Genomic DNA, 27546 nt, shown 5'->3' on the forward strand with positions numbered 1-27546 from the left:
AGGTTTATTTGTCAAGTACGAAAGAACCGCAGGTGCTTCACCTATAAATACGCTATGAAATAGTTTAATCAATCGAAGTTTATAACTTAAATGCAAGGAATTGACTGTTGATTTTAAGAGGAACAAGCAATCGTAAGATCCTGTATTAGTAAGTGGAAAGGAACTTTCTAAGGTGCAACGTGCTAAGGTATTAGGAGTTACGATATGTAAAGATCTGAAATGGAACGAGCATGTATACGAGTTGATAAGAAAAGCGGATAAGCGCTTGTATTTCTTTGTGCTCCTTTAGAGGGCTGGTGCTAGCCATTAGGACATTATATATTTCTATTGTACAGCGTTACGGGAAAATTTACTGATTTTCCCGCGTGTTTGGTTGGAACATATTTATTCGTAAACTTTCACATCTAACCATTTCCAATTTATTCGAGTTCATTCAAGTTCTTTCATTTTAGTAAATAAAAAAAAAAGTATAAAAAAAACCAAAGTAGCTTTTGGGATAGACTTTGCTTGTTACTCGCATTCATTATGCATCTACATGTCGGTACTTTTGTTCATCATTACTAATGAAATTTTAGGTAAATATGTGTTATTGGTCCTTCTGGAAAACTTGGTGTTCATGGTAGTTAGCAGATGAGTTTATACTCGTAACTTTAGTTTCTTTTCATACGATAGGTTTCCACAACAACCTTCCATAGATAGGCAGAAACTTTTAATTGCTTTTCCGTTTTTATTTCCTAAGCTGCTCTACTGTAATTAAGATGGGTATATTTTTCTGTACCAGAGCATTGAATTCGCACCTAAGTTTCCTATTTTTTATGGCCTCAAGTTTATTGCGTCCGTCTTTTTAATTTTGAGATTCTTTTCGTCGTAGAATCAGATGGAATATTTTAGTTTTCGCCCAACTTCAGACTTTTTTCCGCTCCTTTGTGTCCTTATTCAAATATTGTGGTTTGTGTAACAATAGCACCCCACACCAGTTAGTTCTCAAGCCAGTACCTTGTACAGCTTTGATGATTACACGTTTAGATCTGACTCGAGCATGATGTATGTTAGAGTGCTCTATGAATAAAAGTCTGCTGTGGAACCAAAACGTTGTCTCTTCCTTGACGTCTGTACAAGCACGCTCGAAGTAGATCTCCGTGTGACAGGAAATCGTGACGAGTTTCCGTTCTCGTTAGCCGAGTGGTCTCTACCGAGTTAATTTCCCCTGAAGTTCAGTTAGAGTGCGCGAAAACCTATCCTCACACCAGTAATAAGACCAGTATTAGAATACTGTCCTTTTCCACCACAGCCTTCCCGAATATCTTAGTGAGGACCTTGAGCGTGTCCAGAAAAGAGCCATGTAAGTTACGTATGATGGTTTCGGAGGAATAATAATGACTTGCTTATCTCGGCTCCACCTCAAGGTCAGATCGAATAGTCTCATCAACATTAATTATACCTATAATTATAACTAATACACTGATCATTCTCGATGACTGCACTGCTGGAAAGATGTGAAGCAGAGGAAGAATGAACGTGTGAAGTTAGTGTTCAGCGCAAGACATAAAAGAATCAGCATTTGGGTAACCACAGCAGATGACAAGCATTGCAAAACCATTCAAAGAGAACACCGCTGCATTAGTTCTATTTTACACACAACATTGAGAAGTTCTTCAAGAGATAAAAGACCTCGTTCTCCACAAAGACTTATGAAGCTATCGTGGACATATTTCTTCAGCTCTCATGTAAATCATTGTCAAGTCTCCTTCCTCTTGATGAAGGACAACTTCTGAAAGATTTGAATAACTTCATAGTAAAGAGAGGACTTGGAAGAACTGCCGATGGATTGAGTCTGAAGTATGGAGAGTACATGGCGATCGCAAGTGCTGTTCTTCTCACTGCAAAGAATGTTAATTTTGACCAGGAATCAGACACCAGTCTTTGTAAAGAAGCTTACCTTATGTAAGTAATTATGTAACTACTTGACTAAGTACTTGAAAATTATTTACTAAAATGAAAGAGATCGATTAGCGCTAACCCAGGGTTAGATTTTCATCCAAGTTTCTTTATTCCTATTTTCTAACTCCCTTTTTGAGATAACTTTCTCTACTTTTTTTTCGGAGCATACAATCATCAAAGTGTAAACAAAAAAGAGTTACAGTGAGTTTTCTTTTGAAGCTTTCATATTTAAAATCAGATTTTAGACTAACCTTAGGTTATCTTAACCCAGCTTTGAACAACCTGGCCTTGGTTGGTTAAGGTTTTAACAACGTTTGGGCCAAGGAAGATAACAACCAATCACATCGTGCGAGTTAAAGATATATTTGGTTGAAGTGCAATTTTGAAGCAATTTTGGGTTTTTAACCCTGAGATATAATCCGAGAGCTCTTTTAACTCACGAATTAATCACGAGGCCAAACTACTCTGGATTTTTAAAACCTTTTTGAACCTAACAACATGCCTGGTCCTCTTGTGGATACTCTCAAATGGTCTAACTGGATAAAACGGTGTAATCAGTTAAAATGATCTAATTGGTTAAAATAATCCAACTAGTTAAAATAATCCAATGGTTCAGGCTATAATTAGATAAGATGGTCCCACCAATTTTGTAATCTAACTAGGTAAAATGGTCCAACTGATGAGAATCATCTAAGTAGGTAAAATGTTTTGCTTGGTAGAAATGGTCTAACAAGAAAAAATGGGCAACCGGTAAAGACAGAATAAAATGGTCCTTCTTGAAGTGGTGTAGCTAGAGGAAATGATCTTACCAGAGAAAATGGTTCAAATTGTTATAGTGGTCTAATCGTTCAAAATGGTCCAACTTCACTGGATCAAATTGGTCCAACAGCTTAAAATGGTCTAACTAGATAAAATGGCCCACTCGCTTAAAATGGTTTAACTAGATAAAATGTTCCAATTGGTTAAATTGGTCTGATTGGTTTAAATTGTCCAAACAGATGAAATAGGCTAACTAGGTCCAACTGAATGGTTCAAATAATTTAAATAGTCCAACCAGTTAAAAGAATTTAACTGGCGATCATGATTCAACCAGCGAAGTAAGTCCCACCAGTAAAAATGGTCTAATTAGAGAAAATGGTCCAACTGGCTAAAATGATCCAACTAGTAAATGGTCAAACCAGTTATCATGCTCCAACTAGTTAAAATTGTCTAAGATGAGAAAATGGTCCTAATGATTGGAACGATTTCACCCTTTAACATTGTCAAACTAGTTAGAATGGTCAAACTGCTGAAATATGGTTCAACAGGTTTAAATTATCCGAACAGATAAAATAGTCCAACTGGTTCAACCGGACCTAACTGGTGTAAATAGATAAAATGGTCCAAATACTTGTTCATCATTAAAAGAGAACATTCCAGGACTAAATAGCTAGACTGATATTATCCCATGAGCTTGCACAAGAAAAGCAGTGCTACCAGTAAAGTGAAGAGGAAAACAATTTCCCTTTTTTTATCAGTTTGTTTTCATTGTTTGAAACTTGCGAGGTGGAATTAGACACAAAAGAGGCTGGAATGCATTGCACATCTATTTGCTTTGTAATAGCAGTTGATTATACAAGGACAATAGGATTACTTTTCTTTCAAGTTGCCAAGCATTGCAGCTCTCTTGGCCTTGACTCTATCCTTCACTTTGAAATAATAACCCCCAAATTTATGTGCCTTTACTGACTTGTACTGTGAAACTTGGAAAACCAATCACACTGGAACATTTAGGGAATTGGTGGAATGTTACCGTGTTGCAAAGGAAATTCAAATCAGGTGTCAGAAAGCTTAATTGCAAACAGCAGTGGTAATTAGTTTGTGGTTTTAACTCCTTGAAGTCTTTGATTAATCAGTTTTTCACGCTTTTTCTGAATCTCACAGGAATGTCTCTTCTCAATCACTTCCTGTTTTCATTTAGGAAGTAACAAAAATCTTCTTTAATGATTTAAATACTCTTACAAACTGTTTAGGACTTCCACTGAGGGTCGTTCTCTAAGGTCATCTGTTGTGTGTGCATAATGACACTTCTCTGCTGTCACTGGACAACCATCAGGATGATGTAAGTAAAACCAGCACAATGAAGTTTTCCTTAATGCCTGAGATCTTCGCTGCTTCTTTCCAAAATTAGCCTTCTTTGCACCATGGCATGAGGATTCCTGACTCCAATCCCTCAGTTCAACTAAACCACCAGTAACTAAATAAGACAATTTTGAGTTACCACTATGTCAAGATTTTTTACAAAGCTTCTACTGTGAAATCATAATTTCTTGACTAACAAAGATGAGAGAGACCCTTTAAATTTTGGAGTTACAACTAAATTCTATGCGGACAGAACAAAAAAAGGGAAAACACAGCAACAACAATTATTGCAGTACCAGCAACTACTAATATAAGACAATTACTACAATTACTAGTACCCCTACTACAAGTACTACGGTAACCACAACTAGCTAGTGCAAACCTTTGAAAATATGATAGTGATTCCGTAACAAGGTCTGAAGACCTCCACATTCATGCTTAAGTTGAACCAAAGTGTCTTTATCAAACAACTGAGCTGCTTCCCAAATTTGCATAGTACCTGACAGAAGAATGGAAGTCAATTGCTGAGTACAAGAACCTTGTAGTTAACAAACCTTGAGATAACCTGCAAGATACCAGAACAATCTAATAGTAGATAATAATAAGTCCAACCTGTATTTAACGGTACCAACAGGGAATGGCAGGGTGAATGCTTTACACAGGTCGACCCCTTAGTACATATGTGCTATTGATCAAGCATGAGTTCAAGAAGCCTGGATATTTACAGAGTTTGTTTACTCCCTTTTAATGGACCTTGACTTCACCTTGGTCCTTAAAAAACAAAAAAAGACAAGGCTAATATCTAGCCATCAAATAGACTTGGTCCATAAAGGATTTATTGTAAAGCAGAGAGGTTTTGCCTTGTTCAGCGTCAAGAATGACTGTTTCTTTGGAGAGCTGGGAAAGAGCACAATATAGCAAGGAGAGTTGTTCGTGTTTCTTTTGTTTTGGCTGTCTTCTGCCCATTTTGGCCACTCCTTTGCCCACATACTTGAAAAAAAATATGGATCTTGTCCATCCAAAATGTAATTTTTTCCTGTGCTGGATAAAAGTATGCAATCTTGAGCAGGCAAGATGGGTCCTTTTTGCTTCAGTAGCCAATTAGAACATGGGATTTGCTTCATATACTGACATCAAAATGGTGGCATGGAGTAATCACATAACAATAACTTGGAACTACTGTAAATGGTATACTATTGTCTAACAGTTGGACCTCTTGGACATTAACTAGCAAAAGATTTGTCTTGTTTTTGACTAACATTTGTCTAAAGAGCCCTAAGAAGAAACATAATTTGAAATTAGTGTTTTTTCTTTATAGTGTCTGAAGTTTACTCCATCAAATGCATTGAATTCACCTCCAACTGCAGAATTCAAGGTTGTAAAAACAGAATTCATTACATTTCAAAGTTACACCCATTTTAAAAAAACGTTGAAATTTTAAAATATGATATGATTTGATGAGGAAAGGTAATAAGATATATATTTTTTTTCAATTGAAATCTTTTTAAAATGGTGTATGATTGTATGTCTACACCCATTTCCAAAAATGTTGCAATTTAAAAATATTTAATATAACGTCTTTTCTCATTGAAAAGGTGTTGATAATAAATTGAAGAGGAATTTTTTTAAAAGCAGAGTATAATAGTTGCTTTTAAAATTTTGAGTCTGTTTCACCTTTGCACAATTGTTTGCTTCAAGTGCCCATTTGGTCAGATATATATCAATCAAGTTATCAAATTAATGACGGTGAAAAATAAAAAAGGGGAGGACCATTTAACTGTGGTCAAGACCAGTTTTCGAGGACTGCATAGATCATGAACCAATGGCCTCTCATAATTTCTTGTTTCAAACAACTTTACAATGAACAACATAGTGAACAATACAGTAAACTCGGAAATTCCAGAAAGGCTTTGTTGCATATTTCAAAAACACTAGTTACAAAACAACACTTTAGGAAAAGTGACATTTGGTAGTAAACTCTTCCGGATGTATGCATCAAACATTTGACTCTTAGTCGTACCATTGTACCCCAGGAATGGACAAATTGTGTGGTTATTTTAGCCATTTGTTAGTGAGATGGTATATATACCATCGGACCTGCTTTTTCATGGTTCTGTCTGACTTTCATGGCTATAAATAAGCAGTCATAAAGTGCTGAATATAACTAACATTTCAAATATATAGATACATATATTTTTTTTCAATTCTCATGATTGACTGGAGATTTAAGGTATTTTGAGCCTAAACAAGACAGCATACTCTGCTGTTATTGTTCACATTCCAAAAATATGTCCATTGCCTTGATCAAATCACAAAGCACTGCTTTATTGTTTAGCTCTGTTCTTGTTTTGTGACTGCAAATATGGACATCAAGTACCATTCCACAGTTTAAATACTTTTTAATGTAACCATGAGGTTGCAGCTTTGAGTTTGCAGTGTCATTGATGTGTTTGGATGAATTTAAAATGTGTTTGCTGTGGTTGTCGATGATCTGTTTAGGGTTACTCCTGCAGCTGTAACTGATCTTGACTGTGTTACGATTAAAGATTTTCTAAGTTTGTAGTCTTTTGGAAAGCGCTTGCCCTAATAGACAAGAAAAATCTTTCATCTTTAATCTACCAAGCCACCATCACACGTAAGGACAACAGCACCTCTGAAACATACATTCGACTTACAGAAAAGGACTTTGAGACTAGATACAGAAACCATGGCTTCAAAGAAGAGCATTGAGGCACGAGTCCCAAGAACTTCACATTACAAAATAACTTGCCTTTTTTTAAGCCCTTCAAATGAGACAAAAAACTGTGATTTGCACCCTCAACAAGATGACAACAATAATTTGGAGAGTGTGTGGACTACTGCTCACATTTCAATGTTACACAGAAAGAACTTCGCAAAATTATTTGCTAGTATTGATATGATTAGCTAATGAGTATTCCTTACCTCCTTTTCGCCATTTACCACCTTTTTCAACCTCTGAAATTGAGCTTGAAGGGCTCAAAAAGTCATCACTTGAAAGAGGTAAACCCAACAAATACCTTGCTACACCATTGACAAAATGTTCTTTGAGAGATCTTTCTAAAGTTGTACAGTTTCGTATTGCCTCCTTCTGAGCACGAGGCTGAAAACTGGAAGGTGCTTGTTTAGAAAAGGTTGAGTAAGACTTGGTGGCAAAAGTTTGAATGCTGGTGTTTCCTCTCCCTCTACACAGCAAGGCATCAGTAGCATGATGCTCATGGTGCTGTCGTTGGATGTCAACAGCCCCTCTATCTTCATGTTGATTAGGTGTTATGTGATTTTGGGAGGGAATACTCCTTAAAGTTTCAGGGGGCTGTTCATCATCAAGATTGCAACCTCTCTCTTGTATCATATCCTTAATTGATATGATTTGTAGGTCATCATTGTTCTCAGTGAATGTTCTTGGTCGTCCAATATGACAGATCTAATTGTAAAACAAGGTAAAGACAGGAAATAAAAATTTTGTTACCTTAAACATATTTAACTTCATTGTTTGTATCTGTGATTTGTAAGTAATGGTACAAGGTACCAGTTCTACTATTGTAAATAGAAAGAATTTTATTTTGATATTTGAGAGTATTTAAGTAAATGGACTCCTTCCCTGTTTTGTGTGCTTCAGTAAATGCTTTCCTGCACATTTCCTCATTTATCTGATCATTTCTTTAGTTCATATTTTAGCATCATTTAACATTAAAGGCGTGCTTTTCAAGATGGGATGCTTCAATTCTTTTTTTCATTTTACTTAAATTACCTTTATTTTTGGAAATTAGTAATATTCACATTTATCACCATTTACTCAGTTTTATTGAAATTCTACTTTATACATAGTACATATAAAGTTTATCTCATAATATCACATTGCATTGAATACAGCCACAGTCCTAATAGGAGTTTGAAACAGCTAATGCTTTGGAGCAAACAGCAAGGCCAAACATTGGTGGTCGTATGGCTGCCAGTGGCAAGTTAAAACTGACCAGGGCCACCAAAAGTTAAGGTTTGAATGCCTGATGTGCGACTAGGCTGCAGAATTTGGAAAAGTTGCAATGTAAATTATGTGAAGTACAAAGTTAAAAATAAAACTCAATATGTAGTTTAATTGGACTACCCTTCTCTTCGTTTCTTTGCTTGAACTCTAAGATCATCCATTTTAGTAAATTTTTAGTTCTGAAGGGGAAATTCTGAGTCGTTTTAACAGTGATTTCACGAGCGATCCACATTCACAACGTATAGACGCCATTTTGAGTTTGTGATTGCCACGTGACTCTGGACTTAGCCAGAGTTCTGTGTGTAATGTGTTCTTTCCTTTTAGTTAATGCTCTGTTAAAAGCCATGTGGCATCTAATCAAGTTTTTCATTTTAAAATAGAGGAAATCGAGGGCTTCTTCATTTTGGGATGGGCCACTAAGAATTCAAGGAAACTCGCCCGGCTGGCCACCAAGCACTGGAGTTAATTTTTAGCCCTGAAAAAGGATAATGTAGGAGTCTCTAGCCTTAGATTTTCAAGGTTTTTCTGCCGCAATTTTCCATTGGACTCTGGTTTACAATTTAAGCCTATGCCATGGTATGTCTTGGAATTACAATTTGAAAGAAATGAAAGAAGTTTTAGCTGGTACTTGGATAAATTCCCTAGGAAAGAAAAATATTGAACAATCATCTCAAGAGATCTTTTTGGATCAAGAGGCTTTGTGGGAACCATAATCAGAAGAAAGAAGGCTTTCTATCCACCAGTTTCTTTGTTTGAAAAGGAATGGTGTCACCCCCATCCTCATTGCTGTGTATGGCCTTGAGGTCATTTAATAAGAGGGCAAAGTGAGCAAATAGCTTAAAATCATAAGGTGGGCAGAAAGTTAACCTATGCATAACAAATACAAATCAAACCTTAAACATAGATGAAAGAATTCATGAGAAGCACAAACAAACCCAACATGAAGAGTACCAATGAGCTGAAGGGTTGATGGTTCCCAAACTGATCAATGGTCCAACAAAATAAATGACACTGTTGGGTATGCCGAAACACTGTGCCTCACCAGATTTGACTTTTTGTGATCCATCAAATATTTTTGCTTGTGCACAATTGGTCCAAACACAGCATGAAAATGAATATCCCCTAGCTTTAACTGGGTGATATCCAAGCAGTATTGCCCAATTTTCAAACCTTTATGTCCTCTAAGCCTTCATTTGAAATTTAATTCAAGATGAGAGAGGGTTTTTTGGTTGTTACTGAAGAAGGAAAATCTTCTTTGTTCATTAAGTCGTACCAGAAAACACTCAAAAGAAAACATTCCATGCTGCATACAGTAGGCTGTTTGTAAACATTTTATGTACATTGCAAAATACTTGAAAGCAAATAAACTTAATAGCCTCTATTTTGCTTGAAAATATGACCAGATATTTATTATCTGTTCCTCAAGGCTCACAGTTTTCCTCGAGCTTCACTCTCGGGAAACTGTGTGCATCTTGAAACAGATAATGTTTGTGGAAGAATATCCCTACAAATTTTTGGTGCCAAATAGAGGCTATTGCTGATACAGCTTGAAAGTAATAGCCTGAAATTTAAGAGTATATGTTTCTCCATCTTGATGTAGGAGTAAGACAAAATGGGTTAAAAGAGCTGTTGATTTCCTCAAAACATTAGTAATGAACACTCTCAGCTTGGTACAAACATACCCAACTCAATTGAGATCATGGCTTTGTTGGATTAATTCTTAGGGGTGATATGTTAAGTACAGAGTTGGGACTAGGTTCCACTTAGTCAGGATCATATGATCCTCTCTTGGTCGATTGTATCTTAAACCACTCATTATTGTACATCAACACATTTGTTTTGATAGAAAGTTCCCATATTTTGTATCTTTTGTATCTAATTTTTGATTTTATTGATTCTCCCTGTCTTTTCCATGTTCTCTGTTTTGCCTGCTCACAAAGCCAAGTGGCTTTATTTTTTGCCATTCTGCAATATTTTTTGTCATTTTTAATTTCAATTTGTTATAAGTGTGGTTGGGAGTTATATATTTTGTAATTAAGCAGAAGGAAATGCACTCTTTCAGTCCAATAAAAAAACAAGTGAAAAGTTAAGTATGAAGTAAAGGCAGATGCATGCCATAAATTTGGACTTCTTGGAGAAACAAAATAATGATTGGTAATAACAAAACTAATGTTGAATCAGTTAAAGAAATTAAAACTAAAGAATGTTACTTACTGAGTGGTAGGATCATTGAACTGGGTTTAAAAAGCTTCATTTCAATCAAGGGACTTAAAAATTTTTCAGAGTTACTTTTGGTTCCCATTTGAGATGCCACAAATTTACTTCAGGTAAATTTAAATACATTCAAAATCCTAAAGGTTACTACAGCTCCTATGAGCTCAATTCATGACGTTGAAACATCATTTTCAAGTACTTCAGACTTAATAACCCTTGAGTTAAAATAGAAATAATCTCAGCTTCAGCATACCTTCTTTCTTCTTGAGCCCAAAAAGGATATTTTTATCATAACAGTACTTAGAAGGCACCACTTAGCTATTTACTTACCTAAGTATGTAGAATTGTGAAAGTAACACAATCCTCCCTAGCCTTGAGGTGAAAAAATTGAGCTTTTTATGATTCTCGCAGACATGTCACCTTCACATAAATCACTTATCAAATACCTTAATGCTAATTCATCAAGAGCGAGGCATGATGCATTATATGTCACAAAAAACAAAGAATCTCAACCATGTTGCTACCCCCTGAGATTTGGTACAAAACGGTTTAGGTGCATGGTTTGACTTATTCCTCAGCAGCTTAGAAGCTGATCTGCCTAATCACACCCTTAAAGGATAATTTCAACATATAATTATGTAACTTAAATTATTACCCTTTTGGTAGAAGGAATCCTCAATGAATCTTCTTCTACCTGAAAGCCACATGTTTCTCCCACATTGTACACAAAATCCAGGTAATCTCGATACTGCGTCACTTTGCTATTTTTCCTGTTAAACTGGTAAAAATAAACCGATAAGAAAGTTTATACTTGTAGCTGGCACAGTAGAAAAAAATGAGTGACAGGCGTGAACTGTATTGGTAAAAAGTGACAAATGTCCTGCCCTTGCCTTAAAAATTACAATTTTACGCATGCAAATTTGCAATTCTGTTCAAAGGAAGACTTATGATTGAGTATCACGATAAAACTCCCTGATAAAGATGGTAGAAAAAAACAGAGGAAATCCGAATTAGAAAGGGAGGCTTTACCAAAACATTTTTATTTGTGTAATGATAAGGGTGATTTAAAAGGCTTCCAAGCAAATTTCAAAACATTTTGTTTGTAGGTATCTCACATGATCTGACACCTGTCAATTAGAAAGCATGTAAGAAAAAAAAAAAAAAAAAAGAAGCCCCTGTACACTTTTGCAAAAGTAGCAATACTGGTTTGAAAGGTTAAATCGAGTTTAATGACTATCATGACAGAATGAAGCACAAACAATCTTAGTAACCACATAATTGCATAACTTAAGTCGGTACAGGATGTATAATTACTCACCTTACAGTTAAAGTCAAACAAGCAACATGGTAGAAGGAAATATCGAGCCATGGTTGATGACCTATCAAGTGACAAAGAAATATTTTATTTTACAAAATACCAAAATATTAAGATCAGATAGGGCCTGATGTCTGATGAACATGTGAAATAGTATTAAGTATGGCTTTGATGTGTCAAATGATGGTCTGTGTCTCTGGTCCTCAAGGTCGAAAGGTGGGATGGCACTAGTATTGGGTATAACTAAGATTATTAACGTCATGGACTGTGAGTGTGATGACAGTGTTGACAAGACACAATGTTTGGTGTGGGTATATCAAGGTATGAACCCACACTGAAAATTTGGAAAGCATGAGAGAAGCGTAAGAGTTCCAGAAAGCAGCCTAAGATAAGTCTTACTTCTTTAACACAGAAAAAAGCATGAACCAGCTTGTGTACAAAAAATACTGCTTTTTCAATTTTGTGGTATGCAAAACACAAGATACAAAAATACAAAATAATATTCAAGCTGAAATCATTTAAAGCTCTAAAAGTCTATGTAAATCAGGACAGAATGGTAAAACCATCTTAAAAGTTTTATAAGTTGCAGCTGCACTGGACTGGAACTTGGCAAAATGCCCACATCATGCTATATACACTCTACTGGGCATAGATGGAGATTTATACCATGATGGCTCAATAGGATTCCAATAAAAAAAGTGCGCATACTTTTTTGTTGCTACTGTCACCTGTAGGAGTTGAAGCCACATTTTTCATTGAGGCAAGTGAGTGAGTGAGTGAGTTTAACCCTGTCTGGACCCAATGCTACTTAGTGTTTGTTTCAAAGTAATCTTTGATCTTCAGCATTCACACTTGATACACAGTTGAGTTCTCCCTTTTGGTTGTTTCTGGTTTACAGCCACTAGCCCATTATGTTTCCAGTTCATGCTGTGATACTACTGAAGGCAGCACAAGACGATAAACATCTTACAATCATTTCAGGATTGCATGCCATTAAAAACAAAAGTTTTCTTAACAGAAATATCTAAACCCTTTAGCTCCCAGATCAAATTTGTAATTATCCTTACTGTCAACCATACAATACTTATAATGTTAGCTCTAGGAATTTAGTATTGGATCAACTAATTAACCCCAAATTGAGATTTTTTCTTTATTCTCATCACTTATATTGTTGATATTGTATTGATGTTGTATGGAGAAATTCTGTCTTTGTCATGCACTCATGGGAGTTAAAGGGTTAATTGGTGTGATGGGCCCATCATAAAGCCTGAGGGAAAAATTCTTTTTCTTTAATGAGAGCATTTTACAAGGACAATCTTTTCAGTTCTTGCCCTGGTACAACAAAAGATGATAAGCATTTCAAAATAATTTTCCATGCAGAAATATCTCAATAGATATGTTGTGGGAAGACAAACAAAAATTACCTGAAATGCTGAATGCCTTTAAGTATTAAACGAAAGTCTTAAAAATGGAATTGCACTGAAGTAAGAAAATTATTTATAATTAACAGGCGGAATTTAAAGAAGCAAAGGTAATCATTGTTGGAGTCCAGACGATAGGGGAACCACACGGCTTCTGGGTTAGCCCCTTCACCTTATTATTATGTTACTATTGCATTGACAATGAAGAAACAAATGATAATACTTAGAACTATTTGTCAAAGCCTCAAAAGTGAAATGTACTGAACATCAAATCCTTTCTGATCATCACAAGATAAACCCACCTAGCAGCCATTACAGGTATCCAGGGAGTGAGTTCATCAGAATGATTGCCAATGAGCCAGTCGACATCTGGAAACAGACCAGGTAAAGTAGGATTCACTGCCTTTTCCTGTAAATGGAACATTGCTGGTCAGAGGCTAAGATTACAGATTGGATTACATCCAATCCAGAAATTTCATTAATCAAAAAAATATGATAATATTAATTAAAAAGACTATGGGCTAGTTATTTAAGCAGAGGTCAGCCCTTGTTTAAGAAAACCACGTCCTAAACTATCCTTAATTTAGCTGAACCTTCTGAACAGTGTCAAGAGGGCCAAAAGCTATCAGTGGAGGGACATTTATTTAATCAAAGCAACCCTCCTAGAGAGAAAACCTGAGGCCCAATCATTACATAAGACAATAATTTGGGTTCCACCTTTTGTAAACAACTGGCTCTGAGGATATAAAAGCCGTACTAAGTGCGACACAAAGGCTGCTGATTAGTACATATCATGAAGGCCCCAGTTATTCAAAAGGTGAATAACCTGATCCACTTGATGAATCTCTATCCGGTGGACAGCACAATACATTTAGTTAATACTTATTTGCTAGAAAGCAATCTATCCATTGGATAGCATTGTCCATCCTTCAAACAACTGAGCCAAAGTGACTAGTGCTTTTTCCTGCTCATTGATTGGTTAGTTCAGAAGTGACATATGCATTATCGATCAGCTGTGAGAGGTGATATAAGCATTATCAATCAAGTGTGTGGTGAAGATGGCTGAATATAGTATACAAAAGATATTGTTCCTTACCAAGAGTCAAGAATGACTGGCTTACTTTGAGAGCCAGCAAAGGAAGCCAACTATGGAGCACAATAAACCCACGAGAGTTGTACATGTTTTCTTTTGTTTTAACTGCATTCTGCTGCTTTTTGCGATTCTGTCGTCGACATGGTCCTGTTGTGACTGTTTTTTTTTTGGGAGTTGCATGACTGACAACCTCGTTTTGAAATTGTGAGCCTAGGTTCAAATTACATACCTCATGGAAAATACGCATTGGTGACGTTTTGAGAGAGGAGAGATTTTGAGTTATATACAACATTTTGTGAAGATTAAATCTTTAATTTGAGAAACTAAAGTGAGTTATCTGGTGTCTCTGGAAAATGGAATTTTGGTTCCCACACCAAAAGTGGCGGCCCTGTCAGGACAGCAATACATGTGAGCAAGAGTGCAAGAATCTTGAGGGAATTGAATAACAAAGCTATCGACAAATCTAGTGAGAAATTCTACAAATATGGTGGATAAAGCTGAAGCTGAGAAGAACTATGCTAAGGAGTGGAAAAAGGCGACCTACTATGTCCAGGAGATAAAAGAAAACATGATTATGGAGGTAAAAGGAGATTTGCTGTTGGCTTACGAGAAAATTTGCGGGATTTGTAAAAGCCTTGAGGATTCGGTGGACCATGTGAAGGATGCAATGTTGGATGCAGAAATGAGTCTTTAAGAGGTGAAAGTTTGGGCACACGTTTGTAAAGAAGAGTTAATACCAGTGCACAAGCTAAGGAATAAGCTCAAGCATGCATTGGATAATTTAGAGAAAAAAGAAATACACAAGTGAGAAGAAGACTGGTTTCATAAGAAGTTTGAGTTGGAAATGGCACTCAAAGAGAAAAGCTATGCAAAAGATAAGCAAACCTCAAGTGGTTAAACTGTAGAAATATATGAAAACAGCTTTCAAGGGAGACTGTAAAGTCTGGCTTCAGTTTTGGAACCAGTTTGTTGTGGAAGTGGAAAGCACAAACATCTCTGAGATAAGTAAATTCAATTACTTGTTAGAACTAGTTGAGGGAGAACCAAAAGAGCACATTCTTGGGCTGCCCCACACGCCTGAAGGATATCATGAAGCTAAGAAAATCCTTGAAATGACCTTTGGAAAAGACATTAAGGTTTATAAGGCCTTAATTAGGGACTTAGAAAGCTTGCCAAACATAACCAGTTCCCACAAAATCAAAGAGATTCACAACTTTTACACTAAGTTGTCTAAGACAGTCTGAACCTTAGCGACGATGAAGAAACTAGAGGGTGCCCAGAGTTCTGTGTACAACATAATAGACAAATTGGGTCCGATAAGGGAGGCTATGGCCCAAAAAGATTATGACTGGGAGAAATGGGGACTTGAGGAGCTAGTTGAAAATTTGAGGAAGTACACAGACTGAAACCCCCTGCCCTTGGTGGAATCTAGCCTGCAATCTCCAAGCTCCACTGTACCTGGGAATTGAGACAATCGCCAAAAGAAACCAGAGAAAAACTTAATGGCTGGAAGAAATATACGGCAGCTGCAAAGTCCCCCTCCCTGTGTTTACTGTGGTTTAAACAGTCATCGTAGCAGTGACTTTACTAAGGTTTTAGACATTGCCAGTAGATGGGAATATTTAACAAGAAACAAGTTATGTTATAACTGCACAAGGTCTGGGCATCTGGCTTCCAAATGTAAAGGACGAGGGTGTGGTATGTAATGGAAGACACCATACCTCTGTATGTGACAAGATGAAGATGACACTCCTGCCCACCCACAAGGGTACCCCTGAGTCATTGGGTCGGTCTGACAGGTTTTATGGTGCAATGGATTCTCAAAACATGTGTACCTTGCATGCAACTGTAATTGCTAAAGTTGGAGGAGTACAAGCTCGAATCATGTTGGACAGTGGAGCTGGAAGCTCCTACATCAGCTCAAGTTTGCTCACAGAACTGAACCTGAAGCCATACCAAACTGAAAGGAGGGTCATAGAACAAATGTATGGGACAGTGGACAAACTTGTTGAGATATACAAGGTCCGCGTTGAATCAAATGCCATCGAGGGCTTTGAGCTTGAGCTATGTTGCATAAATGCAGAGAAACCAGTGTTAACTCACCTCCCTAACCCAAGAATATAGGAGTTAAAGAAGGCCAACTACTGCATAAAGAGACTACACTTCAGTGAAGAAATGGTGATGGAAGATAACTTGCCAGTCCATGTGATCCTTGGTGCTGCAGATATCAAAACAACTGAACCAGCTGTCCTAGGAGTAGATCCAGACATTGATCCTGGTGCAGAGCACACCATGCTGGGTTGGGTGATCATGGGAAAGTTAACGTCGTTGAGTACGGAGACTGAAAAGGATTTCTTCCTAAATTCAAGCCAACATGAATTTGAGCAGATGTGTTCGCAGGAGGTCCTAGGACCGACTGATAAAGCTGACGTGCAGCAGTTGTTCCATGAAGATTTCAAAGATCACTTACAACATTTGGATGATGGAACATATTCATCATGGTTGCCATGGAAACCAGATCACCCCCTCTGCCTTCAAACAAACAACTGACTATTGGAAGGCTAAGAAGTACAACACAGAAACTAGAGAGGATGCAGCAACTTAAAGAGTACCATATGGTTACAACAGAGCAATTAGCAGAAGGAATCTTGGAAGAGGTGCCCAAAACACCTATGGGGGAGGTCATCCTTTATATTCCTCATCAACTAGTGATCTGAGACCAGGCCGAGTCCACAAAGATGAGGATAGTTTATGATTGTTCAGCATAGACACATTGTCAAGTACTTTCCTTGAACAACTGTTTGGAAGTAGGACCCCCTTTACATCCCATGTTATTTGACATCCTTCTTCGAAATCGTCTGAAGATGTTGTGTATCACCGGAGATATTCACCCAAGAGTGGACCCAAGAGATAGAGATGCCCTTCACCTTCTCTGATATGAGAACCTCGACTCAAGAACAGTGAGGCAGTATTATTTCACCAGAGTGATTTTTGGGTCAGGACCAAGCCCATATATTCTTGGGGCCACAATTCAAAAACATGTGAGCCAGTATGCTGATAAGTACCTCAGTACTGCTGATGAGTTGCTAAAAAACACATGTGGATGATGTTCAATCAGGTGGTGATTGTGTGGAAGAGCTGATCAGTTTCAAAGAGGAGGCCATGTGAATAATGGAAGAAGGAGGGTTTCACCTGCACAAGTGGCACAGCAACATTCTAGAATTAGAAGAACCACAGCAAATTGATGATGAAACCCTACTATCACAAGCAAGCTCAACTTACGCAAAGTTAGTGGTTGGAACCCATTCCCAAGAAACAAAGATACTTGGAGTACCTTGAAACAAGGTAGAAGACACAATTTCAGTTGATTTCATAAAGCCATTGGGAACAATGAGTGATGGTCCCCTTACCAAGAGAAAGATGTTATCAGCCATAAATGGTGTTTATGACTTGTTGGGACTTGCAGCACCAGTGACCATCATGGGAAAGATCCGGTACAGTGAGGTTTGCTTAAGGAAGCTAAGGTGGGACCAAGTGGTACCAGACGATATACAAAGATCTTGGAACAACTGGCTGAAGGGAATGGAGAAGTGTCCGTCAATAAGTGTTCCACACAGTGTTGTGAGTAAAGATGTGAGAAGAATTGGCCTTCATGGTTTTGCTGATGCAAGAAAGCTAGCAGTTTCAGCAGCCATTTATGCACTTGTATTTCATCATGTTGCTCCAGTTCACCAGAGCCTGCTTGTTGTGAAGTCAAGAATAGCACCAAAACACCTGTCAATCCCACAGTTGGAGCTTATTGCAGCACACACCTTGAGCAAATTGATGAATCATGTGAAGGAAGTAATGGAAGGTCAGCTAGTTGAAGAGTATCACTGCTGGGTCGATAGTACTGCAGTGCTGTACTGGATTAAAGGTCATGGGATGTGGTCAGTTTGTTCGAAACCGTACTGAAGTGATACAAGACAAGCAATACCTGAAGTGGCACCATGTCCCAACAAAAGACAATCCCAGAGACCACGGAAGTAGAAGCACAGAGCCCTGTAAAATGGGAGAGCTTTGGTTTAAAGGACCAGACTGGCTAAGTTGTCTGGGAAAATGGCCACAGCAACCTGAGGTGTCAGAAACCGTAGAAACAGCAAAAGAGAGTGTGAAGCCTAAGTTCGAGAAACAGCTTCTTGCCAAAGAAGAAAAGAAAAATCCAATTGTGGATCAGCTTCTTAACAAGTATGCATCTTATCAGAAGCTTCTGAGGATAACTGCCATTGTGAGATGATTTATTGGCAACTGCAAGAAGAAAGAGAAAGAGAAGGGACCATTGACAACAGAAGAAACACAAGCAGCAGAGAAGTACTGGCTTCACCAGGCCCAGGCATCTCAGGATGTCAAGTCAGATGTTGCACTGAAGAAGGATGAGGATGGAATATTAAGATGTTTTGGAAGAGTGAAGGATTACAACCCAATCTTTCTTCCCTGAAGTTGCAAGCTAGCCTTCCTTATTGTGAAACAACTCCGTGAGCAGATGATTCACAGGGGAGTCTCAATAACCTTATGTCGCATGCGAGAGAAGTTTTGGGTTCCCAAGTTAAGAGTGCTGACTAAGGTGATACAAGACTGTACAGTTTGCAAATGCTATTGGTGGAAGCCATTGTCCACTTTACCTATCTTGGAGTGTAGATTGCCACTTTTCAGAACCCATCAGACACTTTTGTCATGACGTGGGTAGATTTTGCAGGACCACTGTACTATAAGATTACAAAGTCAAGTACAGCAAAGGCATACATCGCACTGTTCACTTGTGCTAGCATCAGAGCAGTCCATTTGAAGCTATGTCACAATCTGTCCACCACATAATTTCAGAGAGCCTTAAAGGAATTTACTGCTAGACGAGGATGTCCCCTTGGTGGGGAGGCTTCTTTGAGTGCCTAATTGGCATTATGAAAAGGTGTATGTCTTAAGTGATTGGCTGAAGTCTACTCAGCTATGAAGAGTTGCAAGAAGTCCTGTTAGACATTGAAATCTGCATGAACAGCAGGCCATTGTTTTATCAGGGAGAGGAATTTGAGCAACCAGTGTTCACCCCAAACATGTTACTCAGAGGGAGGCCAAACCCCATCTTAGAGGAGGATCTTGAGAAGATTGGAGAGGAAGAAGTAACCAGACAAATGAGGTTTCTGCAGAAAAACAAAGAACATGTTTAAAAGAGATTCGTGAAGGAGTATGTGCATGCCCTTGAAGAAAGACAGCAACTGCCCACCAGTAACATTGCTGAAATCCCAAACACAGGAGCGCTGGTGTTGCTTAAAGATGAAACCAAGAATAGAACACTGTGGAAGCTTGCATGAGTGGTAGGAAAGGTCACAGGCAAGGATGGAACAGTCTGAGGATTGAAGCTTAAGCAAGGGAATGGTTACATTGTGGAGCACCCCTTGCAACTCATATGTAAACTAGAAATTGGAGGAGAGGATCCTGACTGCCAGCCAAACCCAGAAGCAGAAGTGTTCAGACCAAGATTGAGACCAAGTAGAAGATCCAAGGAGATTGCAAACGAGAGAATCAAGGACATTGTTTCACAAGAAGTTTAAGAACATTTAAGCTGATTAACACTTAAATGGGGGGAGGGTGTCGTGACTGTTTTTTTTGGGGGGTTGCGTGACTGACAACCTCGTTTTGAAATTGTGAGCCTCGGTTCAAATTAAGTACCTCGTGGAAAATACACATTGGTGACGTTTTGAGAGAGGGGAGATTTTGAGTTGTGTACAACATTTTGTGAAGATTAAACCTTTAATTCGAGAAAGTAGAGTGAGTTATTTGGTTTCTCTGGAAAACGGAATTTTGGTTCCCACAGTCCAAAAATTATAATCTTTGTTGGTCCACTCCATGCATTTGTTTTTTCTTATGCAGGATAAAATCTAGTCAGTTCCTATTGTCATGTTCATTCTTACTGTTAACTATGCCAACTCCCCCATTGTAAATTACAAAAGAACCTTCCACCATCTAAAAGAATCACTGACTCCCCACTTTACCTGTACTATGTAGATATATATATATATAGATGAATGTGGGGGTAGAGTCTACCTTGGCATGAAGTGCTCAATGCTGTGGTAGCAGAGCTAAGTATACACAAGTTAAAGAATTAAAGAGTACACATCGATTCTCTGTGACTCTGAGTTTCACGCCTAAGCACTCGTCAAACAGAACTTTTCACTGATTGAAGTGACTTTAAATAAAAAACCTGGAGTGAGGTGTCTCCACCATACAGATCCCAAATTTTACGTCGACGCACATCAATACCACTTCCTGGATGCTGAAATGTAAAAATATTCAACTGATCCAATAATGTAGAAAAAATAAGATGGATCCACCAGTGAAAGGTGAATCTCGATTAAAAATTAAAATCATCAAGTCTAGTTAGTTCAAAGATGTTGTAAAAGATAGCACATGAATACATCAAACTAGTTTTTATGGACTGAGCATAGCCTATGACAACGCATTTTATCATCTTGAGCTTTATTGCCACTACAGCCTAAGATTTTGTTTTGGGAGGGGGGGGGGAAATTGTGGATCCTATTTTTTGAAATACATTAATAAGGTCGACTTTTCTTGTCTGTAAAGGTAATTACTGTATGAGAGTTGTAACAAGTATTGGAAAATCTAATTGTTTCATAATCCACACTTTTCTTATACCTTCAGCAACAGCTGCTTTGACATTACTGACCTAATCACTCTTATTATTGTACAGGCAGTTGCAAATGTGGGTTTCAACTGCACATGGTGTTGCATTTGAATAACCTGCCTAGCAGGCATTTTTTTGTGTTTTATTCCCCTTGCAGCTTTGAAACTTACTCAAATGCTTCCCATCAAAACCACTAGTTAAAAACACCAGTTATTATGACCTTGCATGTAAAATAGCCTATTTATTATACAACTTATCCCCAAGGAATCTAAAGTTATTGCTTTAGTTGTCTAATTTTAACTAACTTTCCTGCAATATTTGTGCATCTTTCAAGACTTAAAAAAGTGATTGCCCAGTTCAATTCCTTTCAATAGCACAATTTTGCTAAATATCATATTCCATAGGGTCTGTGCTTAATTATCAGGAAATGCTTAATGATGAAATTTCACAAATAAAAAAAAGAAAAACACATACCCCTTCCTTGCTGAGAATGTGAACCAGGAATCCATTTCCACATCCAAGATCAACAAAGCTCTGTTTCTGCTTAAGATTCTTCTCATATCTCTCCTTCTTCCAAAGGACCTATCACAATTTAATATGATATCAATATCACAGTCAGTTGGGTGCTCTATCCAAAGCAACCACATCACTTAAGAGTTTACAACTATTTATTGTTCATTATAATTATGTATTACTGGTAGGTTAATCAGGAAAGACTACAAATAAAGATTGTTGCTGCTTCTGCTGTTTAAGGGTAGAATAGACATTTACTTGTCTTGTAATGAAAGCAAAATTTATGGACACCAAACACTTTGTTTGATGTTCACAAAAGTAACCATTTGTAGTCGACAATTTTTCCCTTTGTTGAGCATACCCATGCATTTCTTAATCAGGTCACTTGTATTAGTTAAGGACCCACTTACATGGCCATTTCAAAAGTTAACACATGATGCATGTAATAAAAGCAACTTCAAGTGCTTTACTAGATAAGAAAAGATGTGATTTGTATAGCTGCTTGTTCATAACATACTTAGACTCGTGATGCTTTGACTACATACTGGTAGTCTTCTTCAGGTGATGAGGTCAACTGGTCATGCGTGATCTTATGAAGCATGATGCTCTGCTATGATTAGCTTCTTGAATATAGGGTACATGACGCTCCTTGGAAAGGGAAACAGAGTTTCCACACCTTTATTGGTTTCAAGCAGGTTGGCTCCAGCAAAAGTAATTTTGTCTCGGTCAGGATTCGGTCAGACTAGGGTTATGTTGACAAGATGGATGAAGCATGGCTTGACCACATTTGCTGTTCCTGGTCATGATCTGCTGCTAAATAGAACGATTTATATGGATGTAGAAAGTAATCTTGGACCAGGAGATATTATGAGGGAGACCACAGATCAACTAGATGAACTGAACCCGCAAGGGAGCGATACGAGTAAAACAACATACTCCTGAGTTTGTTTGCTGAATATCTGTCGCCAGTACTGAAGTTCAGTTAGCCCCTCAGTGCTTCAATCCTTTAAGTTGCTTGGCATCTTAAGATATAGAGGATCTAGAGGAGGCTGTTGACAAAGGATTCCAGTCAAGATTTGTAATAGGAGGGATGAAATCAGTCATTGGAGTGTCGACTGCTGTCCTGTTGATGGCATGGCTAGAGCAAACCTTGTCCCTATTGCTAGACAAGTGGATCCTACGACTAACAAATCCAGCTCAGAATTTATGGTACCTAAATTTTTATCTACAAATATTTGCAGCCTTGCCAAGACTAAGAACCGTGTTTGAGCTGCTGCGGCACTGGAGGCAGATTTGAATAACAAAGACATTGATATCTGTGTTGTTTCTGAGACCCATCTTAAGCCAGGAATGCTGGACACTATTGTTAACATACCCAGCTACAAAATATTTTAGACAAGATAGGAACTGGTTAGGCCTGGATAGCAGATGTAAAGGTGGAATCACTATATTTGCAAGGAGTAACTTGGACGTAATTGATTGCTATAGATCAGAACTCTATGAACTTTTATGTTTGACTTTTAAATTACCCTCAGGACACTTACTATTAGTGTGTGGAGTGTACCACCTGCCCCAGCCAACATACAGGCCTTCGGACTTTCTACAATACCTTGTTCATTTAGTGGACAATGCTTTAGATCAACACCCTGGATTGACCATTGTCTTGGGCAGCGATACTACTCAACTGGAGGTAAATGATCTTTGTCAATTGACAGCATGGAACTTCCTTGAGGACTTTCCAACTAAGGGTGTTGCATACTTGGATAATGTCCTTACAAATCGACCAGACTAATTTGGGAAATGTGCTTCATTTTCTATATCAATAAAAACGGATCACATGGCGGTCATTTTACCAGTGGGATCAAACCTCGAACCTGTTTGCCAAAAAATTCGCATCTGGGATTGCAGAAAACACTGAAAGGAGGTGTTATACTTAGAAATTGTGGGAGAGACTTGGGATAGTGTCTTGGGAACAAACGATGTGGATGAGGCTGTGAATAACTTGGAAACTCTTATTCACAGACACGTGGATAAGTGCATGCCATTCAGAACAGTTTGCATCTCATTGCATGATCCGGTGTGGGTAACACCCCCTCTCAAGTCCCTGATGAGGTCTAAATCCAGGATTGGTCAAAACAGGGGGGATCGGCTTCGGGAATTTAACAGGAGAATAAGTGAAGTTATCAGTGAGAACAGGAGAAATCTTCAAGCACCTGTAGGAGCTGGAAAGTGGTGGAAACACATGGATAGCCTGTCACAGCACTAGTGTTCCTCGGCCATGGTTACATTGTACATGCAATCTTTGGCTGAGCTGAATGATTATTTTGCTGAATTTTGTCGAGACAGTGCGTATAAACAGCCTACACCTGCCCAACTTGAGAGAGGAGTTCAAGTTCCTGAGATTTCAGAAAGACAGGTATGGAATTGTTTGCAGCACCTGAAGAAAACTGCCACTGGATCAGACCTCATACCATTCTGGGTATGGAGAGACCACACGGAAATTGTTACACCTTTAATTTGCAAGATCTGGGGAACTTATCCCCAAGGTTCAATACCTGACCCTCATCATGGAAAAGAGCTCACTTGAAACCCCTCCCCAAGGTTGATGTTCCCAAGGGAAAGATAGACTACAGAGGAATCAACATCACCCCTGTAATTGCACGTGCATTTTAAAAGTCTGTTTATAACATTCACGTGAGGGACACTGTTGAGCAACATCTGAGCTCAACTCAGTTTGCCTACAGGACAGGGGGAGCAGTATTGACACACTCCTCAGTATGCAGCACACCATCTATAGTTATCTAAATGACCCTAAGTGTAAAGCCATGCGTTTGTTTTCCATGGATTTCAGTAAAGCGTTCAATAGTGTTAATCATAAACTTTTGTCCTATAAGCTTAAGGATATATCGTTAAATCCATTCATAATCAATTGGTATTTAAGCTTTCTTGAGAATCGTCAACAGTGCATTATTTATAATAGTTTTCAGGGACAGTGGAAATGTGTGAACAGGGGCACAACACAGGGTAGTGTGAGTGGTCCGTACTTATTTAGTATTTTTATTAATGATCTGGAAGTCAGCATAGATAATCACCCAGCCCTGTTTAAATACGCAGACAACTCTACTCTCATTGTTCCCATTTGGAGTAATGGCCACTGATGTACGGATTTGGTGGATTGGTTTTTGGTTTGGTCTAAGGAAAGTAATATGATTTGTAATCTGTCGAAATGTAAAGAAATTATTTTTCGCAAGAAAGGTTTTATTCAGGATATTGCGCAAGTTAATAACATTCGGCAATGCAGGAGAATTGTAAATAGAGCAAACATGTATATGCTAAGTTGATTTAGGCAAATAAGTGTCTGTTTGTATTAAGATCTTTACGGAAGGAAGGTTTCAGTCAAGGTGAAGTAGACCACGTATTTAGTGCCTTAGTTTCACTAAACTCCACTTATGGTCTGCCTGTTTATGGCACTATGGACACAGATCTCATGGTCATACAAAACTTTATGGACAGATGCTTTAAAGGCAAATACACATCTAAGAGAATAGACATTCAGGAACTTTTAGAAAAGGCAAATAATAAGATTTTCAAGGTACGTTCAGTGGATCGCGATTGCCCACTTAGTAACATCATTCCAAAGAAGAAAGAAACAAAGTACCAACTCAGAAACAAAAGTGCTCATCACCCAGATATAAAGACTGACAGATTTAAGAATGTTATTGTAAATAGGCTTATCTTTAAATATAATTTTTGATCTTTCTATTGTTTCATATAGTATGTCTTATGTATATCTATACAGTATGTCGTGTATTTTCAGACTCCTAACTGCTGATGTAACTTAAGATATGTCTTTTTATCTTAGGAGGAATAAAGATTGATTGATTGATTGATTAGTTGTTTTTAAACAGCTCTGATTGATGCATTTCGATCCTTGCCGTTTCATTCAGTGATTTGCTCCCTTGGTGGTCCGCTGTCACTAGGCTCTCCTGTTGTTGTATTTTTTGATCGTGGGCACCCACGCTTCTAGAATTTCTATTCCACTGTCTCTGTTAACGTTGTCAGGGTGAAGTCTTTTGATTGTGGATGCCCACAATCAAAAAACACAACAACAGGAGAGCCATGCAACGGCAGACCGCCAAGGGAGCAAATCACTGAATGAAACAGCAAGGATCAAAATGCACCAATCAGAGCTGTTGAAAACCAACTAATCACAGCAGAGCATCATGCTTGATAAGATCATGCATGACCAGTCAACCTCATTGCCTGAAAAAGACTAGCAGTATGCAGTCAAAATGTCACGATCTACATCATGTGACTACATCGTGAGACAAACGAAAAACTTAGCTTTTATTGTTATTCACCGCGATGAATAATCACAACCTTTTTTACGATACTTAGACACGTTCCCATAATGACTGGAAGCATATAAATTGGCTTTAAAATATTTTGCAACAGACAGGGATCCTTAAAATGTAAAGTTGCTATCAGAAAACACCTCCATTAGTGAGGGATGTCACTATGTCGAGAAACAATGACATGAATTTTCTTTGACACTCTTCACAATGCTCTTAAGTTAAGATTTCAAGTCACAATAACTAAGTGATTTTACCCCCAATTTGGAATAGCCTGAACTAAATTTTCAGCCGCTAAAGAACCTACATGAGCCCTGGCCTCTTAATTACTAAAACTGTTTCTGTACTATGAATGTGGAGTTTTTGTTGGATTAAGATTTCAAGCCCTCAACCCAACATTCACTTAGTTTGGGATATTAAAAAAGGTACTGATTCTCTAACAGGCTGACATTTTACAATGGAAAATAAGTAAATAAAGTAGATAAAAAAGGTAAAAACAAAATTTTTGGCTGGCTCATCCAAGATTGTCGGAGAAGTGGAGTTAGTACGTTAGTACGTTGGTACACAAGAGACATGCAGTCCTTTAATCGACCTTAGTACGTTGGTACGCAAGTCATTCATGCTTGTTCCAGAAGTGTAGTTAGTACGTTAGTACATTGGTACGCTAGTGACATGCAGTCCTCTGATTGAACGCTTGTACACAAGGACGCAGGTCATTCATGGTTGTCAGAGAAGTGGAGTTAGTACGCTAGTACGTTGGTACACAAGAGACATACAGTTCTTTAATCGAACCCTAGTACGTTGGTACACAAGTCATTCGTGCTTGTTCGAGAAGTGTAGTTAGTACGTTAGTACGTTGGTACGCTAGTGAAATGCGGTCCTCTGATCGAGCGCTTGTACACAAGGACGCAGGTCAGTCATGGTTGTCGCAGAAGTGGAGTTAGTACGCTAGTACGTTGGTACACACGAGACATCCAGTTCTTTAATCCAACCCTAAGTGTAGCTGGTGCGCTAATACGTTGGTACGCTAGTGACATGCAGTCCTTTAATCGAACGCTAGTACATAACGACGCAGTTCATTCATCGGAGAAGTGGAGTTAGTACGCTAGTACGTTGGTACGCTAGTGACACAGTTAGCATACGTACTGATAGTACTATAGTACTGGTGAACACCGTTAGTACTGTAGTACTAATGACTAAGCAAAAAACTAAAAGAAATCTTTCCTAAAACGAGCAGCATATGGAATCATGTTCCAATAAAAAAGAAACGTGTCAATTAAAATATGCCGTCAAACAAACTTATCTTGAAAAATGTCTTCGCATCAATGAATAAGCTCCCATTCTTTACTTTGGTAAAATTTATGAAAATAAATCATATGTCTGAAATCAGTGTTCATTAAGCTTTAAGGAAATGTATACTTTTATAGGGTTAACATGCATAGCTTTCACGCTTTCTCAGTTTGAGCGAAAACACTAATTTCCTTCTGTGATACCTCAATGATAATACAAGTGTTTTTACAAGGATTTCTAGCCCTAAGAAAGGCTGTAACTATACCTGTGTAAAAATTTTCTATGTGAACTTGAAATCACTGTCAGTTTGCACCACTCCTGTCATATACAGTCATCAACGAAATTATATACAGTTGCTTGTAGATATGGAGTTTCTTCTCTTGTGTTTGAATTGATATCTCAATTGTTGGCATCAAATTGAACTCTTAAAGAAAATTCCATACCTGTGTCCATAGATTATTCTCTATCTAACAAATTAAGAATATGTATAGCCTTACTAGTATAAGAGAAATAATCAAAAGCACATCACATTCAATACCACTCATAGACTACAAGCCTTCCTTAATATAAATGTTCCAAACTGTCTTTTTAGAACTGTAAGACTGCT

The 27546-nt window shown here is 37.9% G+C and overlaps 1 protein-coding gene and 1 pseudogene across 5 annotated transcripts in view; one reads left to right on the forward strand and one right to left on the reverse strand.

Moving 5' to 3' along the window:
- Positions 1–2031: 2031 nt before the first annotated feature.
- LOC131798585 (probable tRNA (uracil-O(2)-)-methyltransferase) overlaps positions 2032–27546 on the reverse strand; it is a 39080-nt gene continuing 13565 nt past the window's right edge. Inside the window, exons 5-12 of one of the 5 annotated variants that reach the window (XM_059116248.2) lie at positions 21259–21366; positions 20344–20415; positions 13318–13424; positions 11598–11658; positions 10935–11057; positions 7006–7504; positions 4445–4561; positions 2032–4177 (exon numbers count right to left, since the gene is read on the reverse strand). In XM_059116248.2, coding sequence (XP_058972231.2) covers positions 3939–4177; positions 4445–4561; positions 7006–7504; positions 10935–11057; positions 11598–11658; positions 13318–13424; positions 20344–20415; positions 21259–21366 — 1326 coding nt within the window. In that variant the 3' untranslated portion in view covers positions 2032–3938. Of the gene's footprint in view, positions 4178–4444; positions 7505–10934; positions 11058–11597; positions 11659–13317; positions 13425–20343; positions 20416–21258; positions 21367–27546 lie in introns of those variants that run through there. The other 4 variants (XM_059116250.2, XM_059116249.2, XR_010718518.1 and 1 more) reach the window with 4 other exon arrangements.
- On the forward strand, positions 23905–25051 carry LOC136282813 (uncharacterized; annotated as a pseudogene).

Source organism: Pocillopora verrucosa, chromosome 8 (assembly GCF_036669915.1).
Source record: "Pocillopora verrucosa isolate sample1 chromosome 8, ASM3666991v2, whole genome shotgun sequence".
Classification (NCBI taxonomy): domain Eukaryota; kingdom Metazoa; phylum Cnidaria; class Anthozoa; order Scleractinia; family Pocilloporidae; genus Pocillopora; species Pocillopora verrucosa.